The sequence below is a fragment of the Podarcis pityusensis genome (assembly GCF_964106645.2).
Source record: "Podarcis pityusensis genome assembly, chromosome: 3".
Classification (NCBI taxonomy): Eukaryota; Metazoa; Chordata; class Lepidosauria; order Squamata; family Lacertidae; genus Podarcis; species Podarcis pityusensis.
Genome location: NC_138026.1, coordinates 29,538,282 through 29,564,202, shown reverse-complemented (window position 1 = coordinate 29,564,202; position 25,921 = coordinate 29,538,282). Strand labels below are relative to the sequence as shown.

General features: G+C 44.4%; 2 protein-coding genes across 8 annotated transcripts in view; both read right to left on the bottom strand.

Annotated features, from left to right (window-relative positions):
- The window catches only part of LPIN1 (lipin 1), an 85,508-nt gene extending 69,679 nt beyond the window's left edge, over positions 1 to 15,829 (bottom strand). The window contains exon 1 of one of the 3 annotated variants that reach the window (XM_080997983.1): positions 15,650 to 15,829. In XM_080997983.1, coding sequence (XP_080854109.1) covers positions 15,650 to 15,709 — 60 coding nt within the window. In that variant the 5' untranslated portion in view covers positions 15,710 to 15,829. Of the gene's footprint in view, positions 1 to 7,874; positions 8,017 to 15,649 lie in introns of those variants that run through there. The other 2 variants (XM_080997986.1, XM_080997984.1) reach the window with 2 other exon arrangements.
- A 3,126-nt stretch (positions 15,830 to 18,955) lies between these two features.
- GREB1 (growth regulating estrogen receptor binding 1) overlaps positions 18,956 to 25,921 on the bottom strand; it is a 97,374-nt gene continuing 90,408 nt past the window's right edge. For all 5 annotated transcript variants that reach the window (XM_080997894.1, XM_080997890.1, XM_080997891.1 and 2 more), the window contains 3 exons: positions 25,572 to 25,772; positions 24,600 to 24,738; positions 18,956 to 22,651 (listed from right to left, as the gene is read on the bottom strand). In XM_080997894.1, the coding sequence (XP_080854020.1) occupies positions 22,488 to 22,651; positions 24,600 to 24,738; positions 25,572 to 25,772 (504 nt within the window). In that variant the 3' untranslated portion in view covers positions 18,956 to 22,487. The remainder of the gene's footprint in view (positions 22,652 to 24,599; positions 24,739 to 25,571; positions 25,773 to 25,921) is intronic.

Below are 25,921 nucleotides of genomic sequence, written 5' to 3'. Positions count from 1 at the left end.
ACACAGAATACACAATGGTGAGCATGATGGGCTAGTGATATAAGGCAGCTTTCTGAAACTGGGAGAACAGGAAGAGGAGCAGAAATAAAGAGTCAATGGTGTATTGGTAATTATCTGCAATTGATCTCCCTTGTTGCCCTTTTTGCATCTAAGGGCTCGTCCACACTTCCCCTTGTCCCGTGCCTAAAAAGAACGGGTTCGAGCGGTTTTGCATTTGCTCTGCAGCTGTTCCTGGAAAACATGTTGATTCATTGGTGCTTTTCACACAACAACTCTCAATTCCATAGAAGGAATCCATAGATCACAATTGCATTGAACTGACCAAACGAGCCAATCCGTGGCAGCCCTGGTGGGGGCATGGCCATTTACTTAGCCCGGCCAACCACTCTGCACAGCATCCAGTCGGCTGAGAGCATCACTCACGCTTCCCCTCCTTTCATTGATTACTGCTCCAACCGTTTCTTTTCAGCTAGCTGGGCTTTGCTGTGGTCTTCTGACGGTTGCCGTATTCAGAGCCAGGAAGGGATTTCCCCCTCTCTGCAGGTTTTGTCTTCCCCATAGCACTAGTCACAACTTTGACAACTTAGGCCTTGGGCAGAATCCTATAGTTTTTAATCCCTGTTAACAGGGTACCCTGTCAGAGGGGTCTGGAGGGAAGTCTCCAAAGAGCCAAGTGCATAAAGCTTCCCTCAGCATTTGGGGGCCAACCGCGTAAACCTGCGTTTTGCGATGGATCCACCACCAAATAGACCCTGTCATGCCTCAGTCTTCCTGCAGGGTGCCTGAGAGGAATACCCAACCAATGCCTATGCCAAAGCTTCCTACATCTGAAAGCTGTGGCTGTTTAAATCCCAGACACTCAGCAGTTAGACACGCCAGGAGCGGGGCAGGACTCTGCGGCTGGGCACGCTATCAGCATCACCTGAAATCACCCTTAGCTTTACTTCCTCCTCAAACCTCTGTGCAATTAGCTTGCAGCTGTTAATCAACATCCCGGGGGGGGGGGCAATTCATTTATTGCATTCGTTTAGCATAGTTATTATCCACACTTCACCAAAGGCCCAGCGCGGTGTGAGTTGCAACGCGTCAAGAAGCAATAAGACAGAATAGACAGTAAACGGTTAAAATAGCAACCAACTGATAAATTCGTATGCAGAAAGTAAACAAGCTTTGCACATTCCCCCAAGGCCTGGATTAAAAGGGACACCATGAAAATGAGCTGCAGTGGTGATGAAAAGAAAAGAAAAGGGTTTATTTAATAGTGTTTGAAACTACAGTGGGTACAATCCTACTACGGAAGTTGACACAAAACAACTCATGGAATTAAAAGAAGCAGTGCTGCAGTCAAAGAAAAGGGCTTTGTAGTTGTATCACACAAGTGTTTGTGTCTGTGTTTGCCAGGTTTTAAGATGTGAAAGGAATCTTAGGCACTTTGTCCTTTAGCTATTGATTCCTCAAGCAGAAAGAGAATTCCAAGTTTACAACCAAGTACATCCTGCATTTCTTTCCATGTATCTACAATCTGTTCCGAACGGCTTCTGAGAAGTGGGAGGTGGCTCCTCCGGGCCAATCAAAGCACACCACAACTTTGCTGGCTTGTTTAAAACAAAATAACACAATCCACTGAGTGGCCTCTGCCAACTACAGTTACATACTTCATTCTTCCATGTCCCCTTACACAGATATGCTGACTGGCTGTCTTGCCTCCCTGGTGTAAATAGGTTTTCAAAACCACTTAAGGCCAGGAGAAAGTTAATACATAACAATCTAAGCAGAGAGGCAAACTGTGTTAAGGAAAGCAAACATCAGAAGGCAAGATAAAGGAACTTTTCAGGCTGCACCATGTTGAACTCAGTTCCATTGAACTCAGTGGGTTCCACTGAACTTGGCAGGCCTTTTTCTCCTGGTCAGTACACAGAATAGAAAAATAGAATTGTTGAGTTCAAAGGGACCTTGAGGGTCATCAAGTCCAGCCCCCTGCAATGCAGGAATCACAACTAAAGCATCCATGGCAGAGGGCTGTCCAACCTCTGCTTTAAAATCTCCAAGGAAGGAGAGTCCACCACCTTACGAGGCAGCCCATTCCACTGTCAAACCTTACCATCAGAAAGTTCTTCCTCACGTTAAGTTGAAATCTCCTTTCTGGTAATCTGAAGCCATTGGTTCGGGCTTCAGAGAAGGAGAAAACATTGGTTTGGGCTTCAGAGGAGGAGAAAACAAGCTTGCTTCATCTTCCATGTACAAGGCGGACTTCAGTCATCTTTTGTAATATCGTGCCCCCCAAATGAGTCTTCTAAATTATGGATCTTCTCAATTTTACACCCCCTAGACTCAGTGCCCTGTGCAGGGGAACAACCCACTCCACTCTAAATCCAGCACTGCTATGTGTCAGCCCTTTAGATATTTGAAGATGGCTATCGTATTTCCTCTCAGTCTCCTCTTTTCCATAAAGATGGCCCAGAATTTCCCTGGCAAACCACTCAGTCATCTATAATTGCTCCATAGCTAATATGTTCACATTTCTTATCGGGCGATGTAGTCCTGATATCATGTCATTAACAGGGGCCCCACTCAAGCACCTGCAAATTTACATGACATGCATGGTTCTCTTCCTGCTTTTAATTGTCTGGGTTTGATACTGTTTTTATAGTTTGGTTTTGAAACGTGTATCTCGGGGCACATGGACATTTTGTGTGTGGAGGTGTGTGTGTGTGTGAGAGAGAGAGAGAGAGAGAGAGAGAGATTGAGAATTTCAGTCAGAACTTGAACAGAGCATTACCGAACACTATTAGGTTCCAGACAAAATACTGAAAGAGCAGCACCTAGTGACAGAATGTGGGGTTTACAAATTGGGAGCATTGGCCTTCTGAAGTGAGAAAGACCAAGAACAAATACTGGACCACCACCCCTCCTAAGACTACAGCTGACATCCTAAGCCAGGAGTGGGGAACCTGCAACCCTCCAAATGTTGAATTCCAACTCTCATCTGCCCCAGCCAGCATTGTCCATGATCAGAGCAGTTGGAAGCTGTACTCCTACAACATCCCAGTTTGGGGGGAGAGGGAGGGGGAATGAATTTGAATTTTGAATTCAGAAATAAGTAAAAGGAGCTGGCTATGTTTAGCCTAGGAAAGAGTCGACACATATTGTCAGTCTTAACCTCCTTCTAAATTGCCAAGTCAACACATATTGTCAACCTCAACTCATTCTGAATTGCCATCAACCCGCACCTATTCTTACTCAATGAGATCCAGAGGGACGGGGAGGGGATGGTCATCTGCCATCACGTTACAACTAACAACAAAAGTAGCAAGTGTCAACAAAAGTAGCAAAGGTTTTAGCGAACGGGATATCTCGTCAGGAGTGAGCTTCCTGGCTGCACTCAATTCATCCTTCAGATTAGAGATAACTGCAAGATCTACATCAGAAGGCTTCGTTTGGACAGAAGTGAATACACATTTCTTGAGTTAATGCAAAATACATTACTTCTGGTAGATGAGCCTGCCATAGTCTCTACATCAGGGTCAGCCAACTTTTTCAGCAGGGGGCCGGTCCACTGTCCGTCAGACCTTATGGGGGGCCGGACTATATTTTGAAGGGGGGGAAATGAACAAATTCCTATGCCCCACAAATAACCCAGAGATGCATTTTAAATAAAAGGACACATTCTACTCATGTAAAAACACACTGATTCCCGGACCATCCGCGGGCCGGATTTAGAAGGCAATTGGGCCAGATCCAGCCCCCGGGCCTTAGATTGCCTACCAATGCTCTAGATGTTTATGATCGTTTTTGTACCAGGCTTTTTAGACTCGTCTACCCATGTACTATCTGGAACCAAAGGGGTGTGTTGGTTGCCGAATGTGAAATATACGTATTTGCATTGTTTTCAACAAGGCCAAGGGGGAATCTGCCCTTAAGAGAGCCGCTTTGAGATTGGGAAATCTTAATCAGCAGTTTTACTAGCCAACTGCAGAGCTCTCTAAGGCACGAATGGTTGGGGAGTCATCCATGCATGTAACGTGACACCTGAGAGTCGTAAAGCAATTACACTGAGACGTCCACTTGATCCTGAGCGATAATGCCTTAAATGTACAGTTAGTCCCCATGCAATGAGTCAGAGAAGCAGTCAGGTGACATACTGGCATCGGGTAGGTCTGGTTACAAGGAGAGTGAACTAATCCTTTTTTCTTTCCTAAGGTCAAATCCTTTTTTAAAAAAGCAATCGAGTGTTATCAAGCATTTACAATTGTTTTTGCTCAGTAGCTAAAAATAGACAAAATCTCTTCAGGGAGACAAAATGACCCACTGATGCCTCAGCATTTATCAGAAGAAACAGGGCCAGCCCAGCCTAATAGGCAGCGCTGGTGGTTGTCTGAGGCGTCAGAATTTAAGAGCCACTGATGAACGGAGGGTGTGCCCACGCACTGCTCCAGAATCTTGGGACAAAAGGGGAAAGATTGTCTACACACATATACATACACATACACAATTCCCAACTGGAGCCACCTTCCCATGATCTAGACACTTACAAAGCAAAGGCTGCAGTCAAGAACATCTTTAGTGAGGTGCATATTTAGCATATCTTTGCATATTTGGGTTTGTGAGTATACTATATTCCTTCACTAAAGTTGTCCTGACTGCAATACCTTTAGTGAGGGGACACAGTACACTCACAACCCTGTACAAAGTATGAAGAGAGCAGCAAAATACATTTTCACCTAGGCCAGGGGTCTGCAACCTTTAAGACAAAAAGAGCCACTTGGACCCGTTTCCGAAGAAAAAAAAACTGGGAGCCGCAAAACTCGTCATTATAAAAATAACTTTTTTGTCACTTTTTTATTATTTCTTTGTTTGACCCCTCAGAATTACTCCTCCTCATAGAAATAAACGTTAAATTAACAAGTTACCTTTTTTGTGTGTGTGTGTTCTTCACTCCCCTTCAAAACAGTGACCAGCGTACATGCCCCCTTTCAATGCAGTGACCAGCGTACATGCCCCTTACAATGTAGCGGGCGGGCGGGAAGGTGACGTCGGGATGGTGCGTGACTAACGCACGCACCGCCCCCATGCGACGTCACAGCCAGTACAGCGCCCGCCACAGTGGGGAGTGTCCGGGCGCACAATGCGCCTCCTCCCCTCGCTAGTATCCGCCCCGGAGCCGCGGCAAAGGTGTAAAAGAGCCACATGCGGCTCCGGAGCCGCGGGTTGCAGACCCCTGACCTAGGCCAACCATATATTTTGAGCCAGGGGTTCCCAACACCATGCCTGTGGACCCACATGAATCCACAGAGGCCTTCCCTGGCAACCAGGGTAGTGCCCTGCTGAAATTAGGCTTTTTGCCAATAAAAGAAATTGCAGGGTGTGTGTGGTGCCAGCAACAGTTTATTTCATTTTCAAATGTGCCCACAGGCCCAAAGAGGTTGGGAACCCCTGAGGTAACCCTGAACAGAAGTCCTCTTAAGTCAGGCCTACACAAGTTATGACGCACACTGGCTTGATGCCTGTATTGGGCCAGATGTGATCTTGGCAACCTCTTTGTTTTTTGAAGTCCAACTCAGGCAACGAAAACAAGCAAGTTTGTCAATGGTGGATTTCCACAGACAGCTGGCACTGGGTTGCTTTCAGCTGGGTGGAGCATGCATGATGCAGGCCCCTCTTAAGTGAATTTCAGTGCACCAGTCTTCTGTTAGCAACATATTATCTGAGCCTGGAAGATAAAATTAGACTTCCCAGTGGTAAATACTTGGGACCAGGCACAAGCCCAATTTTGGCAAGGGCAGGTGGCACTCACCACGGGGCCTGCAGCACGCCCAAGCCATGCGTCTCTGGCACCCGCAGGCTTCACGCTGTAGGGCGGCTGAGGCCCCATGGCATGTCCCGTCCCTATGGGCGCCATGCGCCCTGTCCCATCCTTATGGATGCCACGCACCCTGTCCCATCCCTCCCTATGGGCACCACACACCCCATGCTGTCCCTATGGGCGCATTGCACCCTGTCCCTATGGGTGCCGCATGCCCCGCCCCTATGGGTGGTTCGCCCTGCCCCTATGGGTGGTTCACCCCAGGTGCCCGAGAGGCTTCCTCCACCACTGGGCAAGGGGCACATGTGATGCATTATGAGTGCATTCCCTCCTGGGTGGTTCCTGAGAGCAAAGCCTTTAAAGCAGTGATGGCCAAACTTGGCCCTCCAGCTGTTTTGGGACTACAATTCCCATCATCCCTGACCACTGGTCCTGTTAGCTAGGGATGATGGGAGTTGTAGTCCCAAAACAGCTGGAGGGCCAAATTTGGCCACCACTGCTTTAAAGGAACCATAAGAACCAATTACAGAATGAAATTATTGGTGTTAATGCACATGACCATTACCTCCTGCAGGGACAGCACTGCAGACAACATGTAGACCCATGCATACTTCTTAGGGCTTTGACTTCAGTGCCAACATTTTGTATATTCTACACAAAACATTAAGAGAATGATCATGTGCACCTTTACTTGGAAATGAGTTCCACTGGACTCCATGGGACTTACTTCTGAATAGACATGCATAGGATTGCACTTTAATGTTATAGTTTTGTGCACCTTTACCCAGGGGTGCACAATCAAGGGGGATTAAACCTCATGTGATACGTTCTATTACTTAACACTCTTACCTATGTGCCTCCACCTTAGATTTTTCCTGATGAGCTCACTCATTTCCACCTATTACTGATTTCTTGTTGATCTTCCGATTTTCTTGGAATGAAGGCTCACTGAACTCAGTGAGAATTACTTCTGAGTAAACATGCGTAGAACAGGGCTGCAAGACTATTATTTTGCTTGGAATTGTTGAGTGATGTGAAATATCTAAGATAAATAGTTCACCCCACCCCCCACCCCTTCTGACCTATTACCCATTGAGCATGCATCATTGGAATTGAACGAGAAACTTGATCCGGCATCGCTTCTGCAGCCTCATGAAATATTGGTACAGCATGTCTGCCAAACATCTATTAATAAACAGCTTTTTTGCCTCTTCCACGGGGCAACGCCACAGCCATTCAAGCCCTCCTCACGCCTCCTTTGATACTTGGTGGAATTTCAGGGAATTGATCACAATGATATACCTGGTGATTTATGAAATGTATGGTGTTATGGATGGCCCCTGGTTCAGGTTCTGGCCTTATTCGCACCTACTTTGAAATGCATACTATGAGGATCAATGGAACTTAGGACAACTTGACTCTCAGTCTGTGGCTTTGCATATATGCAGAGGGCCCCAGTATCCATGCAGCTGTGAGGTTGCTTTTCAGTGGTGCATTGCCTTAAGTATATAGCCAGCATTAACATCCCTCCAATGTGCATGGTGAGAAGTACCATCTATTTAAAAATAAAAAAATCTTGCAAGCTTTGATGGTGCTTCTCACCATACAGTTTGGAGGGCTGGCTTGGGTGTTCAAATGGCACTCTTCACTGTAATTATTCTGATACATTCCTTCTCACTCAAGTTTGCTTCGATGCATCAGTGTGGTGGCAGTTTTCCACCCTTTCCTAAAGGATAGGTGCAAGCAGGGCTCCCCCTCCCCCACCAGCCGGAACTCAGTTCCAGAACCTCTCAGGTGGGCGTCATTGCCATTCTAAGAGAACAAGGGAGAGGTGTTCATGGTGAGTTCTGGCACCTGTTTTTTTAGAAAAATAGCAAGTGTTGATCCAACCCAACCATCCTTATTTTCCTGCATCTCTATAGAGAGCACAACGATGCGCTGAAGCCTTGGGCCAAGTATCTGCAATCTCAATAAATGGCTTAGCATCCCACCCACACTCAGCACAGCAATATTCTGAGAGAGAAATAATTTACGATTTGAATCTAAATCAGGTCACAACAAGCCAGCTTACCGGCATTTTTTTGAGAAACAGAGATCACTGGAGAATGCCTCGTGGTGCCATCTCAGAGTCTGAAGAGATCAGGCTGTTCTCTTCTAAGATGGTTGGGTGCCTTCTAGGTAGAACAAACCAAACTAAAGCTCCATCTTACGGTGGCTGAGATGTCTCCCTTCAAAGCCTTATCCCAGATTATTCCAATGCCCATTGTCTCACCGAAGCTTCCAACCACAGCTTCAAACACAAAATGAACTCCAGGGCAATTACACTTGCAAACAAACAGGACACCACGTGGCTCGCATGAAATGTGGACTGCTGCAGACATGGCATAAAAAGCATATCTTCAGGCTTTGTAACATCAAAGCTGGACTTCAGCCACAACACAAGCTGAGAATCCCTGGAAGCCTTATGAGGGAAAGGATGAGAGCTTTCAAAACTAGTTAACCCTCCTCTCTCTCATCCAGTGTCCTTTCGCTCATTTATTTTTGCTTGCAGTGTTTTGTTCTGTTCTGTGGACCGGAGCTTGTGTCTGTATCGGCCTTTGGACCTATTCCATTTCTGTTTGTGTTAGGCACTTTTGGCACAACAAAAGAAAGAGGCAATGAATGGATTAAAATTACAAGAAAGGAGATTCCAACTAAACATCAGGAAGAGCTGTTTGACAATGGAACGGGCTCCCTCAGGAGATGGTACACTCTCATTTCCTTGGAGTTTTGAAAGCAGAGGTTGGCTGGCCATCTGTCACGTATGATCTTGTTGATCTTGTTGAGATTCCTGCATCGCAGGTGGTTGGGCTAGACAACCCTCGGGGTTTTTCCAACCCTACATCCACTTCAACATGCATAAACATTACTAAATCATAAAACATTACTAGATAGTTTTGACAGCTGTAAACATTCAGACTCCTGTGTGTGTGTTGTAATCATCTGCAGTTGTTGTGATACCACATAGCCCGGTCAAGTGTGGCAAAGGCAGCATGGATCATTCATGGGAGGATGTCATGATCTTCTCAGCCTACTTCAGGATGCATTGTAGTGTGTGACTGAGATTCTAAGGAGCATACACAAACACACATTGTTCACTCGACTGCTTACCTCACAGTCCTCACAAATGCTTTCGCCATGTTTGTGTCTGCAAGACTTTCAAAGGCTTTAGAGTCTAAGTGCTTGTTAGTGTGGGACCTCTGCAGGTATATCTTGGGCTGTCTCCTCCAACATTAATTTTTATTTTCCAAATGTTAGGTTCATTTCTCTACATGTCCACATCAGTTTGTGATTCCTTTCGTGTGCATGCCTTCCCAAAAAAATGTCTTCAAGAAAATCCATCAGGACTTCAGTGCAAATTTCTCCTAATACACACATTTTTGCATGCAATATCCCCTAACATACACCATTTTGCAAAGCGGGTTTCCCTAATATAAAGCGTTTTCCATGTCTTTTTCAGTGATCTATGCATTTATATGCACAATCGAGCCAAGTGTATGCATTTTTGTACAAATTCCCTGACTGGGGAACTGCATTGCAAAATTCAGAGAAGTGCAAATTTCAAAGGATTCAGTTCTCTTATTGTTTTGGAAAGGCCTAATCAGGGAAGTTGATTTATAAATGCTTCACAATACCACTACATACTGTTATGACCTGTGCTCTAGGGCACTGTGGGAAATTTAAAACAATAGGTGGCATCCCAGACCCCACTGCTCCTATCAGATAAACCCATGGGCAGTGTCAGTGCCAGGCCCTGCTAAGGCTTTGCAGTCCCAGCCGTTGCCTGCAGTTTCTAGATGTGGACAACAGTTCTCCATTGTAGCATATCTGCTAACATTCTGACAAACAAATCAAGGCAGACACAGACAAGAGGCTGAGTTCGTAAAGAAGCATTTCTGCTACGTAACACCCTGTGTAAAACTAGTATGTCCACGGAAACAGTGGATTCTGCACAGCCAAATACAGAATGAAACGCAACTACAGATTCACTTGAGGCAGACTGGAGAATATGGCAAAGTGATCTATGTCACCTCCTCTGAAAACTCCCCAAAATAGTACCAGCCTCTTCTCCCCTAACGCTGGCATGCAAGAAGAGATTGTTCAGGATCGGAAGTCAGGCTCTCTTGCACCCTGAGTGAGAACCGTGTCCGTAGGACAAGAAGCCTGCAGCTTTCTGACCATGCCAACAAGTACTTGGTAAGAAAAATGCAACACAGAAGACAATACATCAACAAGCAAGGTATGTGGGAAGTGGCTTCCTAAACCTAACCTCTAGCTATCTCAAAGCCTTTAGCTCACCTAATGTCAGTCTCTGAAAATACAAATTCTCTGTAGGTAGTGACAAATCATGACGGAAAAAATAAATTGGGAAGGACAGCTGTACGCCCTCCTGCTTTTCCTCTTCTTCCATTTGGTATTTATATTCTTAGGATCATATTCAACTTCTCACGTCTTTTTTCTACAGTTGCCGTAGGTAGCAAAGCAAATCTAGGAGCGGAGGGAATTCTATCCTAACCAGCATGCTTTAGGGATAGCCATGTGCAGAGGAGAGCGGTCTGTGTTTCAGGCCACATATAATTATTCCGGAAGAAATCTGATAGGTCCATTCACTGAATGGTTATTGTCAAAACTAATTCAGTAAGCTGACAACGTTGGCACAGTTAGCATTCTTGCTATTATTATTGCTCAATCACATAAATGGTATTAGATCAATCTCTTCCCCTCTCCCTCCCCCCAGTTAACTTTAAGATATCCAAGAATGTGCTCTTTAACACTGTTGTAAATCCATGTCTCCAAAATATCTTCATTTCAGCTTCCTGATATCTGAAATAGCACCCTTTGTGTACAATTTTGCTCAGTCTAGGATGGCATGGACGGATTTCAGGCACCCACAGGGCCTACTTAGTTTTGCTTTTCACTTGAACCCTAAGGACTGTCAACCAGAGGCAGATGCAAAATGGAGGATGGAGCGATGAGGGAATACAACATACTACTGCAGTTAAGGAACCTGGTGCCTCCAAGTTACATGTTCAGCCCAGGAATTTGTTTGCAGTACCAGAACTGAGTTCCAAGTCTCATCACATGCACAAATCCATGCTGGGTTTTCTCCCCAAGCTTCCTTCATCTCACCAAACTAATTTAAGGTGTGCAGGAGCCTTCTTGTAATTGCAATTGTTGAACAATTTGGAGAATTCTCACTGATCAAATGCAAATCATTCAGAGATGGATTCCCAATCTGCCTTATACCAGATCTAGAACGTGTGTGTGTGTGTGTGTGTGTGTGTGGTATTTTCATTTCAGAGAAATGGGTTTTCTCTTCCACTTATATACCATGACTGCTCTGCCTTTAACTATGTCCCCCCCCCCTGATTTACAATGCTGTTTGTAAATAAGAGAGCCTGCTCCCACAAATTCCTAGTAGAGGATTTACTGATCCATCAGAATGGTTACGTTCGTCACAGTTGAAGCAACAGGAACTCAATACTGCATCACCTGTTATGGAGTCAACTGAAGGGACCTATGCTGAGGACTCTCGAGCCATTGCTTGGTTCCTGGAGGAGCAAGTTAAATTTCCAAAGCATGTCATCATGTTAACAGAAGAAGAACATATCTCTTCCAGAAGACAGAACATGAGATTTTAGCTGGGTTGGTTTACTGTACTCTTCAGTGCCAACTTCCCCAATCATGTCTTATAGAAGCACTTTTTACCCTTATCCGTAAACTGCAAATGTTGTTGTTGTTTTCTTTTATGTAATCATTTTTCAAAAATGTGGGATTAGATCCAAACTTAGCTGTGAGCTGAAGAGCTCCTTCTGACCACAGAAGGCTTTTGATCCAGTGGAACGATACCACTGTCAAAAAGGGTGAAGAGGTTATTTTCACTGGATCTCCCTAACACTGTAGCCCCCTCCCTGCCCTGTTCTGGAGGTTTCCTCTATTTTCCAGAGCAGATTTTCAGAAGGGGGAAAAGGAATCCATAAATATCACCTGTCCAGCACCCCCACCCCAACTTCTGTTGGAGGAAGCATGGTCTAGAGATCTAAGCCATGGAAAATCAAACGACGATGATTTGAGAATGTGTCAGCCATGCAAAAATTCACACTGAAATAAGGCTGAGGCCGACAGGTGTCACAGTGATCACTACTCCTAAGTGTGGGGGCAGTCATTTACAACAAACAGTGAACAGAAGCCCATACTTCCTACTGTGTGGGTTGAATCAGCACAACGGAACTATTATAAATAACCTTTCAGCTCTCAGCTGTCCTATTCCCAAGAGATGCAAAGGCTATCTTTTGGAATGAAGAACTCTTTGCCATAGTTTAGGGTTGCCATATTTCAAAAAGTAAAAATCCAGACAAAAAAAATGTTGGGTGGTTTTTTGTTTTTGTTTTTTGCAAACTCTCAAAAAAATAATAATGAAGTTTTTGAGCTACTTTTAAGGAAATTTGCCAAAATCTACACTTCTGACTTGGGTTGCCATACGTCCAGATTTTCCCGGACTTTCAGCGATTTCTGCCTGGACACTGTTTCCGACAGCCTAATCCCCACTATGTCAGGAAAATTCCAGAATATATCAACCCTCCTGTAGCTCCAATGTAGGGAAGTCTGTTCCATGGCAGAGGCAGAGTTAGGGGAGCAACAATGGTTCAGCTGCACTGGGGGCAAAGCCTGAGGGGCACCTCAGAGGACACCACAACTATTATTTAGAATGGGGTGGGAGAGGCAGCGAGGCACCGAATTTTGGTGTCGCGCAGGATGCCACTGAAATTTCAGTCCCCAAGGTTCATCATTGGTCACGGGTTACAATTAAAGGGCAGCAAGTGCTTGTTTGGTGGAAGCACCAAAGCTCAATCATAGAGCATCTGCTCTGCAATCTGAAAGTCCCAGGTTCATTTCCATGCATCTCAAGGTAGAGCTGGGAATGTCCTCAGCCCCAAACTCTAGAGTCAGTAGGGGCAATGATGAGCTAGATAGACCAGTGGTCTGACTTGGTTCCCATCTGCTCTGTTACATCTAAAGCAGTATCATACGACTTCCGTAACAGCCATAGCTTCCCACAAAGAATCCTGGCAACTGTTAAGGGTGCTGAGCATTGTTAGGAGACCCTTGTTCCCCTCATGAAACCATGCTGGGAACTGTAGCTCTGTGAGGGGAGCAGAGGTCGCCTAACAATACTCAGCACCCTTAACAAACTGTGGCCCCCAGGATACTTTGGGGGGAAGCCATGAATGTTTAAAGTGGTAAAGGTAAAGGGACCCCTGACCATTAGGTCCAGTCGTGACCGACTCTGGGGTTGTGGCACTCATCTCGCTCTATAAGCCGAGGGAGCCGGCGTACAGCTTCCGGGTCATGTGGCCAGCATGACTAAGTCGCTTCTGGCAAACCAGAGCAGCGCACGGAAACGCCATTTACCTTCCCGCCGGAGTGGTACCTATTTATCTACTTGCATTTTGACGTGCTTTCAAACTGCTAGGTTGGCAGGAGGAGGGACCGAGCAATGGGAGCTCACCCTATCACAGGGATTCGAACCGCCGACCTTCTGATCGGCAAGTCCTAGGCTCTGTGGTTTAACCCACAGCGCCACCCGCATCCCTGTTTAAAGTGGTACAATAGTGCTTAAATGCAAAGTCTAGACAGGGCCTTGGTTTAAAAGCTTGTGTTCTGTTGTTGTTGTTGTTGTTGTTATATTTTTAGAAATAGTGGAAATGTCAGTTGGATTTTATCTCACACACACCCTTCACCCCACTGCCACTACATTTACTAAAATGGGTCACCTCTGATAGGGATTCGGTATTTCTGTGTTATGCAGAGCAGCCTTCCCCAGGCTGGTGCCCTCCAGATGTTGTTCAGACTCCAACTCCCATTTGCCCCAGCCAGCACAACCAACAGTCGGGGGGGGGGGGATAATCCAACAACAACTGGAGGGTGCAGGGCTGGCAAGGACTGATACAGAGGAACAGAGGAGTGGGTCTTTCTGTGTGAATTCTGTTGGGGGGAGGAGAGGGAGGGAGGGGAGGGAGGGAGCACATGTTTTAGGGTCTAAAGACATGTTAAACCTAGAACATGAATCAGCCCAAGTCCACGGTGCCCTTTAACTGAACCTTGATATTATATGACCAACCCAAATGCCTTTGCTGTTTTCCTGAGCCAGAATGGAAATGAAGAAACCAAGTGAGAGGCATAGGTGCTTAAACTGAGCTATGTTATTGTGCATCGGTCATTCCAAAGAAAAGCCCCATAGAAGTGAGATGAGTAAGCCTAACGCTCAAGCTTCTGACTCCACTGCTATTCATTTCAGTTGCAGAATAAGCATCTGTACAATTGGACGTCACAGCTGTGCTTTAAAAGCTGGGCATGTCACTTTGTCATATGGGTGAAAATCCACTCCAGTTGTTGGTGTGTTGCTAAATATGACAGAACAGTCAAAGAGTGGTCATACGCAACCTGCTATTCAAGTTTGTGATGTGTAGATCGTTCTATTTATGTATCTCTAACAGGGAAAAGATTATTTGTTTACCGGTAAATACTATCACATATCAAGCAGTTCTTCTCCCCCAGGTGCACTATAAATCCAAACAATATAAAAAATTGTCATTTTAAAATCTCCTTCTTTCCCTAAACTTGGACAAGTTTGAACAGGTGGTGTTTTGTTTTGTTTTTTAAGGGGTGTAAAACTGCAATACGTAATTCAGTATCAAAGCTGAGCTCAGGAGCTCATTACCAAAGTAGTTAAGTTCCTAAAGAATCAGAACACAGGGAGTCCAACCACAGGTGAACGAGGACTATAGCTCTGGGCAAAGTCAAACTTCTGAGTCTGGTATTTCTGGGGATCTCAAAGGTGAGACAATTCAGCAGATTGAACTTAATTCATTCCCAAATCCTAAACACTAATTTTTCTGTTAACTTGACCATTATGTAAGCTAACACACTGTCTGCACAGAGGAGGAATGAGCAGGGACGTTGCTGCCTTCCCCCTCCCCTTCCCCTGGCCTGACCTTTATATCCCCTCCACCTGTGAGTGGCAGGGAGTCTGGTTTGGTGCTATGCGCCTCCCTCTCCAAAATGAAATGTGGCTCTCCCACCTAAGAAAGAAGGCTGGCTGCAGGACTGTATACATTCCTTTGACTGTTTTATAAATGGTACATAGAAAGAGAGGATCACACTTCTCTTAGGTGGAGAACGTCAACACTTATGATTACCTAGGAGCAGTCCTTTCTTCATCATCATCATTATCATCATCATCATCATTTATATGCCGCCCATCCGGTTGGGTTGCCCCAGCCACTCTGGGTGGCTTCCAACAAATTATAAAACCACAGTAAAACATCAAACGTTAAAAAACTTTTAATGCGCAACCAACCGCTCTCCGAAGAGTTCGCCTTCTGTGTGAAGATGCTACACATCTTCTATGAGCAAAGAGAGCTGCAATGTTAACTTCCCAAATTAATAGTACAAATATCACGAGGAAAGGCCTTGCTGACCTTTAAATTTGTGATTCAGTATAAAGCCTAATCAATGCAGCATGTCTCTTACAGCGATGTCCTACTACAATCTACCCCACATAAAGTGTGGGGAAAGGCCATTTCAACAGCTGGGCTTGCCCCAAAGAATGGCATCACAAACAAAACCAAGAGGAAACCTTAAAAAACAAAACAACTACACCCAACTATATTATCCCATCTTTACTCAGGAAAAAAAAGAAGACAACCAAGTAAACAATCAGATTTTTTAAAAAAACAAAAAACTTGGCTGAGGGGAATCGAACTTCAGCACGCTATTCCTGAAACTCTAGATTAAAGACCTTACCCAAGACCAAGGTGACTCAGTGTCTTCAGATGGCATCTTGAGATGGTCTCTTTCTTCCATTACCAGAGAAATATTCTTCCCAGTGGCTGTTAAAGCTTCTGTTGGAATTAAAAAATGCTGCCTTTAAGTAATGCGTTGTTGACAACAAAGATCCAGAGAAAGTAATTTCCCTGTGATCATGTTTGCTTGCGAATTTAGCCTGCTCAAGTTCTTGGAACCTCAGCCAGGACAAGAAACATGAGCTCCGTAAGCCGGTGCACACTCACTTCGCAACTGACGCCTCAAGTAGCCTCGTTAAGTCATAAGCCTCCCTGAAAAACGGAGGTGTTTATCATCTTCTTCTTTCTACATGCAGGGGGAAGAGCTTCCAGTAAGATGCACTACAATTAGACCGTTCAGATAGTGACACTTCAACTAGGGGTGAGGAAGGGGTGCAAGCTTACATCATCCAGTTGGTGGCTTCTGTGCAGTGGCAGAAAACACTTCTGCTAGCATCAGGCAATGCATCTGGGTTCCCACACACAAAAACCCAGATCCCGCTGCCCACACTGCATGCTTCAGCACTGTGTCCCAAACTGTCCTGGAGTCTCCATACTTAGGAGAAGCTTTTCAGGGGCTGCACTGAGTAGGGTCAGCAAAAAATAAAATTAAAAAATCGGCTGACCACCTTTCACAAACAGAAATGCTTTCAGTTAGCCTAGATTCTCATACCAATGGGCCATGAGGTCCATTCAGGTGGTCTGTAGAAAGATTGCCCCTTATTATTATTATTATTATTATTATTAGTCTAACAAGACCATTTTAGCCAGGGCCAGATGATCAAGCAGGCTAACAGAGCTCTGATATGGAGCCCATGATTTTCATAATACAGCATTTTGGCAGCCTTCTCATTCCCCCTTTTTTGCTTCTCAGCAGGGTGATTTAGGGCCCATGATTTTCATAATTCCTTTTGACAGGAATATTAGGGATAGTGAAGAAATTATTATTACTATTTGCTACTGGGAAGAAATGGATAATTTGGGTCTCCATAATTCTCAGGTGGTAGGGCACTTGTATCCAGATCATTTTCATGTGCTAGAAGAATCACATTTCTGTCCAGGCAGCCAAGTTCCTGTGAGAGATATTTTTCCTAAGCACATCTGGATATTTTTAGGCATAATCAGCATGATCTTGTAAGTTAAGCACTTCTCAGGCCTCCTGGTTTCATTGGTGTACACTGTGAAGCAGCCCTAACCCTACTTTTGTCCCTTTCTGTTGAGCTTTCCCCTTCCATTTTTTGCTGAAATGATGTAAGCAGGATTAGCAAAAGGATTCACAGGGACTCAGTTTTCTGTTGAACCTGTTTCGGAACAACTTTCCCCTCACAACTCCCAACACACACAATGGTGCCCAAAAACATGAAGTAACATCCCATCATGTTCTGAAGCTGATCCTGCCTGCATGTCTCCCTTCTTACCAGGAACAACACAGAAAAAAAATAAGAAGTCCCCCCTCAAAAAAAAAGAAGAAAAAAAAGATAAGCAAAAAAAAGCACCAATATGGCAGATGAACCTGAGGCAAAGGGCCTTAGGTCTCTGAGGGGCCTGTTCACAGGTGCATAAATCCCTCAAAATCCCATTTGCTCCAATTCCTCCCACAGGCCTGTATAAAAAGCACCACCACAACTACAGTAATTGTAGAGATAACTAAACACCATAAATAGTTGTCTAAATGCCTGTGGCAAAGTTTATAAATGTCAATTCTCCAGGCACAATCCTGTAAACTATGAGAGGGGGGCAGTGCCACTCATAATATTAATGTGTGCTGTTAGCTAGGGTTGCCATATTCCCAAAAGTGAAAATCTGGACCAAGTTGTTGAGCTTTTGTTGGGGAACATCTCTCCCCTCGCCTCAGCAAAAAAATAATAACAATAATAGTCCTACTTGTCTGGGTTTCCCCCAGACATTTTGCCGATTCAGCGAAAATCAGCCCAGACGCCATTTTGTTGCTCAGTTCCTGGACATGTTAACTGAACTGAGAGGATGCACACCCTCCATATTCAAGTCTCCAGTGCTCTAAGTTGTAAGGTGGAAGCTTCCCTCATATTTTTAAAATTATTATTCTTCATTAATACAAAATTAAAAATAAAAATGAGCAAGGAAAACAGCAACCCCATAATCAAAGTTACAAAACATAGGAGCAATACAGACCATGCCTATTTCCAAATGAAGAAAGCAGATAATGTAGAAAAATAAAAGCGGTGAAATCTATCATGAAACACACACACACACACACACACTTTAGAATCCAAGCTGATAAGAAGCAACGGGTCCTTCAGCTTAGCTACTAATTTCAGGAAGCCAAAGGCTGACCCTGTGAGATACTATCTGCTACTAGAGTTCCCTTGGAGCTCAAGGGCAGCATGTATGCAGACATTGGCCTCTCTTGGTTTGGGAGAAGAAGGCAGGAGCTCGTTGCAACCTCTCAATCTTTTCAAGAAGAGCCTAGCATGTGCAGAATACTTCACTAACAGAGCGAATAATGTCACAATTGATTTGAGATGTGCCTTTGGAAGTATGCTTTGCATTCGTAAAAACTGCAATGATTTCTCGCTGGGTCAAAGCTCTCACTGCTGAAATGCCCACATTGTGATTCTGTTTTGTACCAATTCTGGTTAAATGTCCCAGTCCGTTCTGTCCTGATGCATCTCTTAAGTCAATCAAGTCAGCTCCATAATTATAACTCATGGAAACGAAATGCAGACTGGTGCACTAATCTTTATTGATACATCTGTTGTTCCATGTGTAAAGGATGTGAAATCTTTCCACCCGGTTATATAACTACTGTTACTATTTATAGTGAGCTGTTACAAGCTGATTCCCAGAGTCAGTGCTGAATAAATAATGGTGACTGTATACATTTTGTGGAGTTCAGTATTTGACCACAATGCCCAAACAAGTTCAGCTTGATTTTGCTTTAAAAAAACAACAACCATATTATCCTAATTTGGCAATTACTCCACTAGTGGTGCAATCAAATTGGTTAGGGGTGAGTGGGAGAAATATTCAGAAGTACCTATTTTTGTGTGCACAGAGACTTAACATTATTGACTTCAAATTCAAGAGTAATCAAGATTTGGGAGTAGAGATGGGAAGACCTGGAAAAAACCCAGAAAAAATGGGGGGGGCGACCAGGTTTTTTTTCTTTTTTCCCCAAAGCCTTTGGGGGAAAATGGGAGGAAACCTGGGGTTTTTCCCCAATTTTTCTGGTTTCTTTTGAAAGGCTTCCCATCACTATTTGCGAGTCAAGGTTAAAGAAGCATTCAACTTCAAAAGCCAAAACTGAAAATGTTTATTAACTGAGTAACCAAACCAGACAAAAGACAAATCACATTACATAAGCTGATCAGGATGGGATCAAAAGCAGCTTGCTGGATAGAGTAGCTACCGCATGGACATAGTTTTGGTCCTCCCTCCCATGAGTTGGTGCATTGTGAGGTATGCCCTGTTACCCCAGGGTATTCCTACTTCCATCTGCGGCACGGTGGCAGGCTCATTGTTCCAAGTCTAAGCCTCAAATGAAAGCAAGCCAATAGACTTCCACATGACCATTTTTATAAGGTGGAAGAGTCACCACCCATAACATTTCATCTGAGCAGGCAAAACCTAAAGCTGTCAATGTTCATTGACTTATAGTGAGCTTTGGGGGAGACCCTTCATTTCCCCCCTTGGGCTAGATGCTGCCACGTAAGAAACTCCAATTTTATTGGACCAAGCCTACTGCACCAGCTCTGAGAATTTACAACATGAAATAGGTGTCAGAACCATGCAATGACTGTGAAGGCTCTTTCATATGTGACAATAGGATCAATGGTACTTGTCTAGATGGTCCTAACCACCCCCAGCATCCTTAATAAATACATTAGGAAGGAACAGGGATTTCTTTTCTTTATTGTTACGCCAATATCCTAGATAAGGAACCATGCCATTGTCTTCCCTCTGGCTCAGTAAGAGCAGATCTGAAACATGGGATCTGAGGAGGGGAATTACATTATTCCTTTTGAGAAAAAAAGTTCCTACAGAAAAGATTTGACCATGTAGGGAAAACCCAAACTTTGGCTATATTCTATAACAACAGTAGCTGCCAGGGTGGCGAAGAGACACACAGTCAAACTTTGATAACTGAAAGAGCATTTTAAAAATATCTACAGGTTTATGTAAAATCAAGGCATGTTGCCTCAGCCCTCTCCCTCCTCTCAGGAACCAAAGGAGGATGCAAAAGTTGAGGATCCAGGTCACTGCAATGATGGAAAGCCCTCTACAAGTGGAACAGATATTTGGACAATGTTGGACAAAGTTGGAAAGCCATAAACAGTACAGGAGTTTCAATACAGAGATTAAGCAGCAGGTGCATGTCTTTCGACCTACGGAGGATCCTACTTACAATTTCACAATTGTCATTTGTGTGCTTTAAGGCCAGCTCAAAATTAGTTTCCAGCTAATTTCCCTCTTAAGGGACGCGGGTGGCGCTGTGGGTTAAACCACAGAGCCTAGGACTTGCCGATCAGAAGCTCGGCGGTTCAAATCCCCGTGATGGGGTGAGCTCCCGTTGCTCGGTCCCTGCTCCTGCCAACCTAGCAGTTCGAAAGCACGAAGTGCAAGTAGATAAATAGGTACCGCTCTGGCGGGAAGGTAAACGGCGTTTCCGTGCGCTGCTCTGGTTCGCCAGAAGCGGCTTAGTCATGCTGGCCACATGACCCGGAAGCTGTATGCCGGCTCCCTCGGCCAATAAAGCAAGATGAGCACCGCAACCCCAGAGTCGGCCACGACTGGACCTAATGGTCAGGGGTCCCTTTACCTTTAATTTCCCTCTTACTTGTGCTCTTTGCCTTACAAAGGATCTGCACAATTACGGCACATGTGGTAGAGTGGAACTGCTCTCCCAATACTGGCATTGCTGCTGCTTATCTAAGGTGGGGAGGGGGGCATGTTCAGGAATGCTCCTACCGCTGCACTCACACGCCCCCAACCTTGCCACCTTCCAACCCCAGTCCCCAACCAGGTAAGCAGTGGCAGTACCAGTGTTAAGAAGGTGGTTCTGCAGCTCTGCCCCACTGAATGGGCCCCTACTGCCTCTATGTGTTCCACCTAGTGAAAGAGGCAGATCTGAACCACTGCTAATTTCTACAGTTTCAGGGATGGGACAGCCATTGCCTCTTTGTCTCAGTACCTCTTGGTTCAATCTGCAACCCGTTTTGCATCCAGCACTATCTAATCAAATCAAGGCTGCTTTTCTTTTTATGGGGCATGGTATCATGATCAAAACACCTTTCCCCTGTTTGCTTCCCCTCCCCACAAGCTCAGAAACTCCCCCCTTTTTTTTAGTATAGTGAAAAGATAGCAGGTGCAGTAGGTTTGGGGCTGGTATAGATAGCTCCAGCCATTTCCTTCTCTATGGCCCTTCTTTCCTCTTGGAGAATCAACTTTCATCGTTCCGTTTCCAATAGCATTTCTTCTTATCCATTTCTTTTCTAAAGTTGGGGAGGGAATCATGACCAGGAGTCAAGTGAGTGGGGAGATGGTATTTAACCCTTAGGCCCTCCCCCCCCCAAATCCCTCTTCCCAATTTTGGGGAAGGCGAAAAGGGGACACTTGTTTTGTTTAACATCCAGCTGAAAAAAGCTCCGAGATACTTAAAAGCTTGACAAATATTTTGTGATGTTTTAGTTGGTTATACTCAAAATTAAGGTATTACCTCACCATTATTTTTGAAAAGTTTTACTGATGGACTGATTTCTATGTATTCCCACAAAAGAAACCTCAAACCCCAAACAAGAAACCACTTAATGAGGGGCGCTGTTAAATATCAGAGAACTATTAAATGCACCCTAGGTGTTGTTTTTATTTGCACAGCAAACCTGAGATGTCTTAGGATGGGCAGTGCAACAAACCATCTGTTTTTAGAAAACAATTTGATATTAACACTTCCTTTAACTAATCACCAGTTCATTCAGACGCTTTTCTACCTACTAAAACATTCAGACTTTTAAAAACAACTCCAACCGTCCGCTTTCAATATTCTCAATAAATCAGAAAAGGTCACTATAATACATTTCCACATATTACAAAAAGTCTGCCTCTTAAAAATTATGCAAAGCAGCCAGCAGTCCTGAGGTTAGGATGGAAAGCAAGCTTTCATTATAATACGTATATAAGGCACTCTCCACTGGGATGTTCTCCTATGTATACCTGTCATGAAATGAATGCTCTTGAGCACATTCCATTCATTTCCATGGGGTATGCACTGGGGAACATCCCAGTTAATTTTGCCTTTAGCACTCTACATAGAGCAGATCAGCAATGCTATATTTGCTAATCAGTAGCAATTTTCTAAGAATGAAACTTCCTTTTCTTTTTACTACACTGGCACCCTAGGTTTACAAAAACACGGAGGAGAGAATCTACATCTACATCTCATAATTCTGAAGCTGTGTCACAAGTGTCTGGTTCCAAAACAGTTTGTATAATATATACAGCAAAAACAAAAAAGGGGGAAACAACAGAAATATTACGCAGTAGCTCCATCCTCAATATAACGGGAGTTACTTTCTCAAGTTCATTAAATTACAAGAAGGGTATGAACAAAAGTTTGGAATTATAAACATAAATTGGTCAAATAAAATATAACTTTAATACAAATATTTCAAAATTGCCTAACTTTTGTTCCTACGAAGCAGCTTCTTTTGCAAACATCGTGTAAACAGCTCAGTTCTCCTTCCCCCCTCCCTCTTTTCTTTCATGCAACTCATTTTATTTGGTCAGAGAAAAGACAGGCTCTTATGCCGCGTGATCATTTCCCATCAAATGTGCCGTCCCGTCAGAAAGAAGAGGGGCTTGTCTTCTTTGGCGTTGGCTGTTTGGAACTCATCTCTCAGTCGGAATTGCCATTCGTCTTCGAGTTCCAGTCGGACGACTGTTTGGCGCAGCGAGTTCCTGTCTTGGCATATGACACACAAAGTGGCACCTGTGGAAATTATCATTATTATAGGTTGTTGGTTGCTGTTGTTTTTGTCATGTGTGCATCACTTTCTATATTTCCTGCTCCAAAAAAAAACTGTCTGCAAAGGCATCCCGGAATGGTGTTTTATTGCAGGTATATTCTGCAACAGTTAATAGTGCATCAACAGTGGATTTATTCTGCCTGATAGCATCATGGGCACAAATACCATATTTTTCGCTCTATAAGACGCACTTTTTCCCTCCTAAAAAGTAAGGGGAAATGTGTGTGCGTCTTATGGAGCGAATGCAGGCTGCACGGCTAAGCCAGAAGCCAGAACAGCAAGAGGGATCGCTGCGCAGCACTCCCTCTCGCTGTTCTAGCTTCTGGCTTAGCCGCGCGCAGCCTCTTCAGGGCAGTGGGAAGCCTTCATCCCGCTGCCCTGAAGAGGCTGCACAGCTATCCCAGAAGCCAGAAGAGCAAGAGGGATCGGTGCGCACCGATCCCTCTTGCTCTTCTGGCTTCAGTGAAAGCAACGCAAAGCCTCTTGAGCGCAACGGGAGCGCTCCTGCCTCTTTGCTCAAGAGGCTTTGCGTTGCTTTCTTGTTTTCCTCCTCTAAAAACTAGGTGCGTTTTATGGTCGGGTGCGTCTTATAGAGTGAAAAATACGGTAATCATGAGTGGGTGATGAAAAGAACATTTGGAGAGGCCCCAAGTGGCTTACAATCATAGAGTGTATAACTGCAAATAAAATTGAGTTGCAGCCAGGATAGCTAAGTTGGTGAGAGTGTGGTGCTGATAACACCAAGGTTGCAGGTTCAAATCCCCTTATGGAACAGCTGCATATTCCTGCATTGCAGGGGGTTGGACTAGATGATCCTCAGGGTCCTTTCCAACTCTACAATTCTATGCTTCCATGCAACAATAAGGTCAGTATAGATAGCAACATAGGCCTAAAATCTAAACTCTCAATTAAATAACAATTTAAAACAACAAGTGCCATTCAAAGGGGGAAAGCAGTCTTAAAGGGGATAGACCGCCCAGGGTTTTTTGCTCACAACTTCCAGGGGTTCCACTGGAAACTGGCTAATGTGCCCCTCCTTCTGCCCACATCTGCCATAGGATTGGAATCACACTTTCCCCCATTTGCAAAGTAATTACTCCTATTAAATCTTCCTCCCTTTGTTGAGTAAGGCATTATGAAATTATCTTTGGAACACTCAGAGCTCTTGCTGACAACTGGAGTGAATACTTGGCCTTGTGCCATGCCCTGGCTCCTGCTAAACATTTTCCTTCTCCCCAGGCAATATCTGTCCCAGCACTGAACAGCCCCTTTTCCCAGGAGCTCCTCTTTCTCATAAGCATTATGTTTGGCACCAAGGATGCAAATCTGAATTCTTAATGTTTGCTGGATTTTGAATGCCAGAAAAATGTTTGTTTATGTTCAGTCACTGATATTTCCACTTCAAAAGGTGGGGAGGTAGGTGATGGGAAAGACTTTGGCTTCAGACCTTGGAGAGCATCTGCCAGAACAGGAATTGGGCTGGATTATGGTTTCCTAAACTTGGGTCTCCAGCTGTTTTTGGATTACAGCTCCCATCATTCCTAGCTAGCAGGAGCAGTGGTCAAGGATGATGGGAGTTGTAGTCCAAAACTAGCTGGAGACCCAAAGATTGGGGAACCTTGGGCTAGATAGTTTGACCTGGTAGAAGACAGCTTTTTTATGGATCACACATACAAGTCTTCCCAACCGCAGCAAGGTTGTGAATGGGAGTGATGGTGGCACAAAATTCCGACCTGTTCATTTTATGACATCAAAATATTTTAAATAACTAAAACAAAAACAAAACTGGCATCAATATATCTACAAATGTTAGTTAGGCATGGATCAGAATGTCCCCTCCGCCCTCTTTCTCACAGCAAAGATGTCAGAAACAAGTCATAGCTTGGTGTGTCAGCAATACTTGGTTCTTACCTTTCAGAAAGTGGAATTTCTTCAAGAAGCTTGCTACCACAAAGGAATCACAGAGGTACAGCAGTAGTCCACTGAATATCATATCAGAGCAAGTCACATTCAGAGAATGAGGTCGGGAGCTGACATAGCAAACTGCAATCTGATTGCAAGGGGAACAAAGGCAGGTATTATAGTCCCCTCAGTCTAAAGCACAGCTAATTTTAGCATGATCAAACTACTGCGCCCAAAGAAACATCTGCAACCATTTATAATATGAACATTTTGAAACGCTGTGTGACTCTTTCGTAGCAAATATATGCCATTTGGGGGTTATTGTGGTGAATAAAATAAAATTTGTTTTATTTTTCAAAAAATCATTTATGCATTTTTATGACATATACACTGGGGAAACCCAGCCAGATGGGTGGGGTATAAGTAATAAATCATCATCATCATCATCATCATCATCATCGTCATCCAATATCTATATATTATCCCTTTTCCTAGGACTTCCCAGTCCATCTCTCCATGGCATTCTAAGTAAACCTTGGAGGCGAAGGGGTATTGGGTTGTTCCCAACTTTGGTTTCTTCTGGGTTTTTCTTTTTCGTTGAGAGGGTTCTGAATGTCTGCTGGTGGGGGGAAGAGGAAGGGAGTACGGCAGAATAAAATAAAATCTGTTTTGCCCCATCACAACTGTAAGTGATGGCCTTTCCCAATGCCACATGGCACTGAAGCTGCAGCTCATAGCATGTGCATGAGGTTCCTCAGAGGAGCATGAAGGAACAGCTCATCCTCCTTGCACCGGCACTGGAACCTGATCCACTTTGACACATGTGCTTTTCCACTTAAATATGCGTTGGCAGGAGAACGTCCTACAGATAAGAGTTTTAATTGCTCAAGCACATGCTTTCACTTGGACCACTTAATAATCATGCACGGGGAGACAAAGGAAGCTGTCTATCATGCTCAACAAACAAACAAAATGCATTACCTGGGGTCCCAAATTAAGGTAGCAATCCACGGATAGCACTGGATGGCTGTAGTTCTTCAGCGAGAGAGGAAAGAAGCGATGGCTGTGATACTGGAGGTATTTTTCGAGCAGCAGCTGAGCAGGAGCAGCCAAGAAGGTGTGTTTGCTGTCGGGAGCGCATATGTACTGAGCCGGGGCAATCGAAACGGGGTTATCCGATACCTAAAAGGGACGCGCCATACAGGGGGAGTGTGACATTTAGATTAAAAACGCAAGTGAAAGCTCCCTAAAGGTTAATACAATTAACACCAGTGACAACGCTGGCCACATATGGGTGGACAGCTTATAGACCACAGACTTCCTTTGGATAA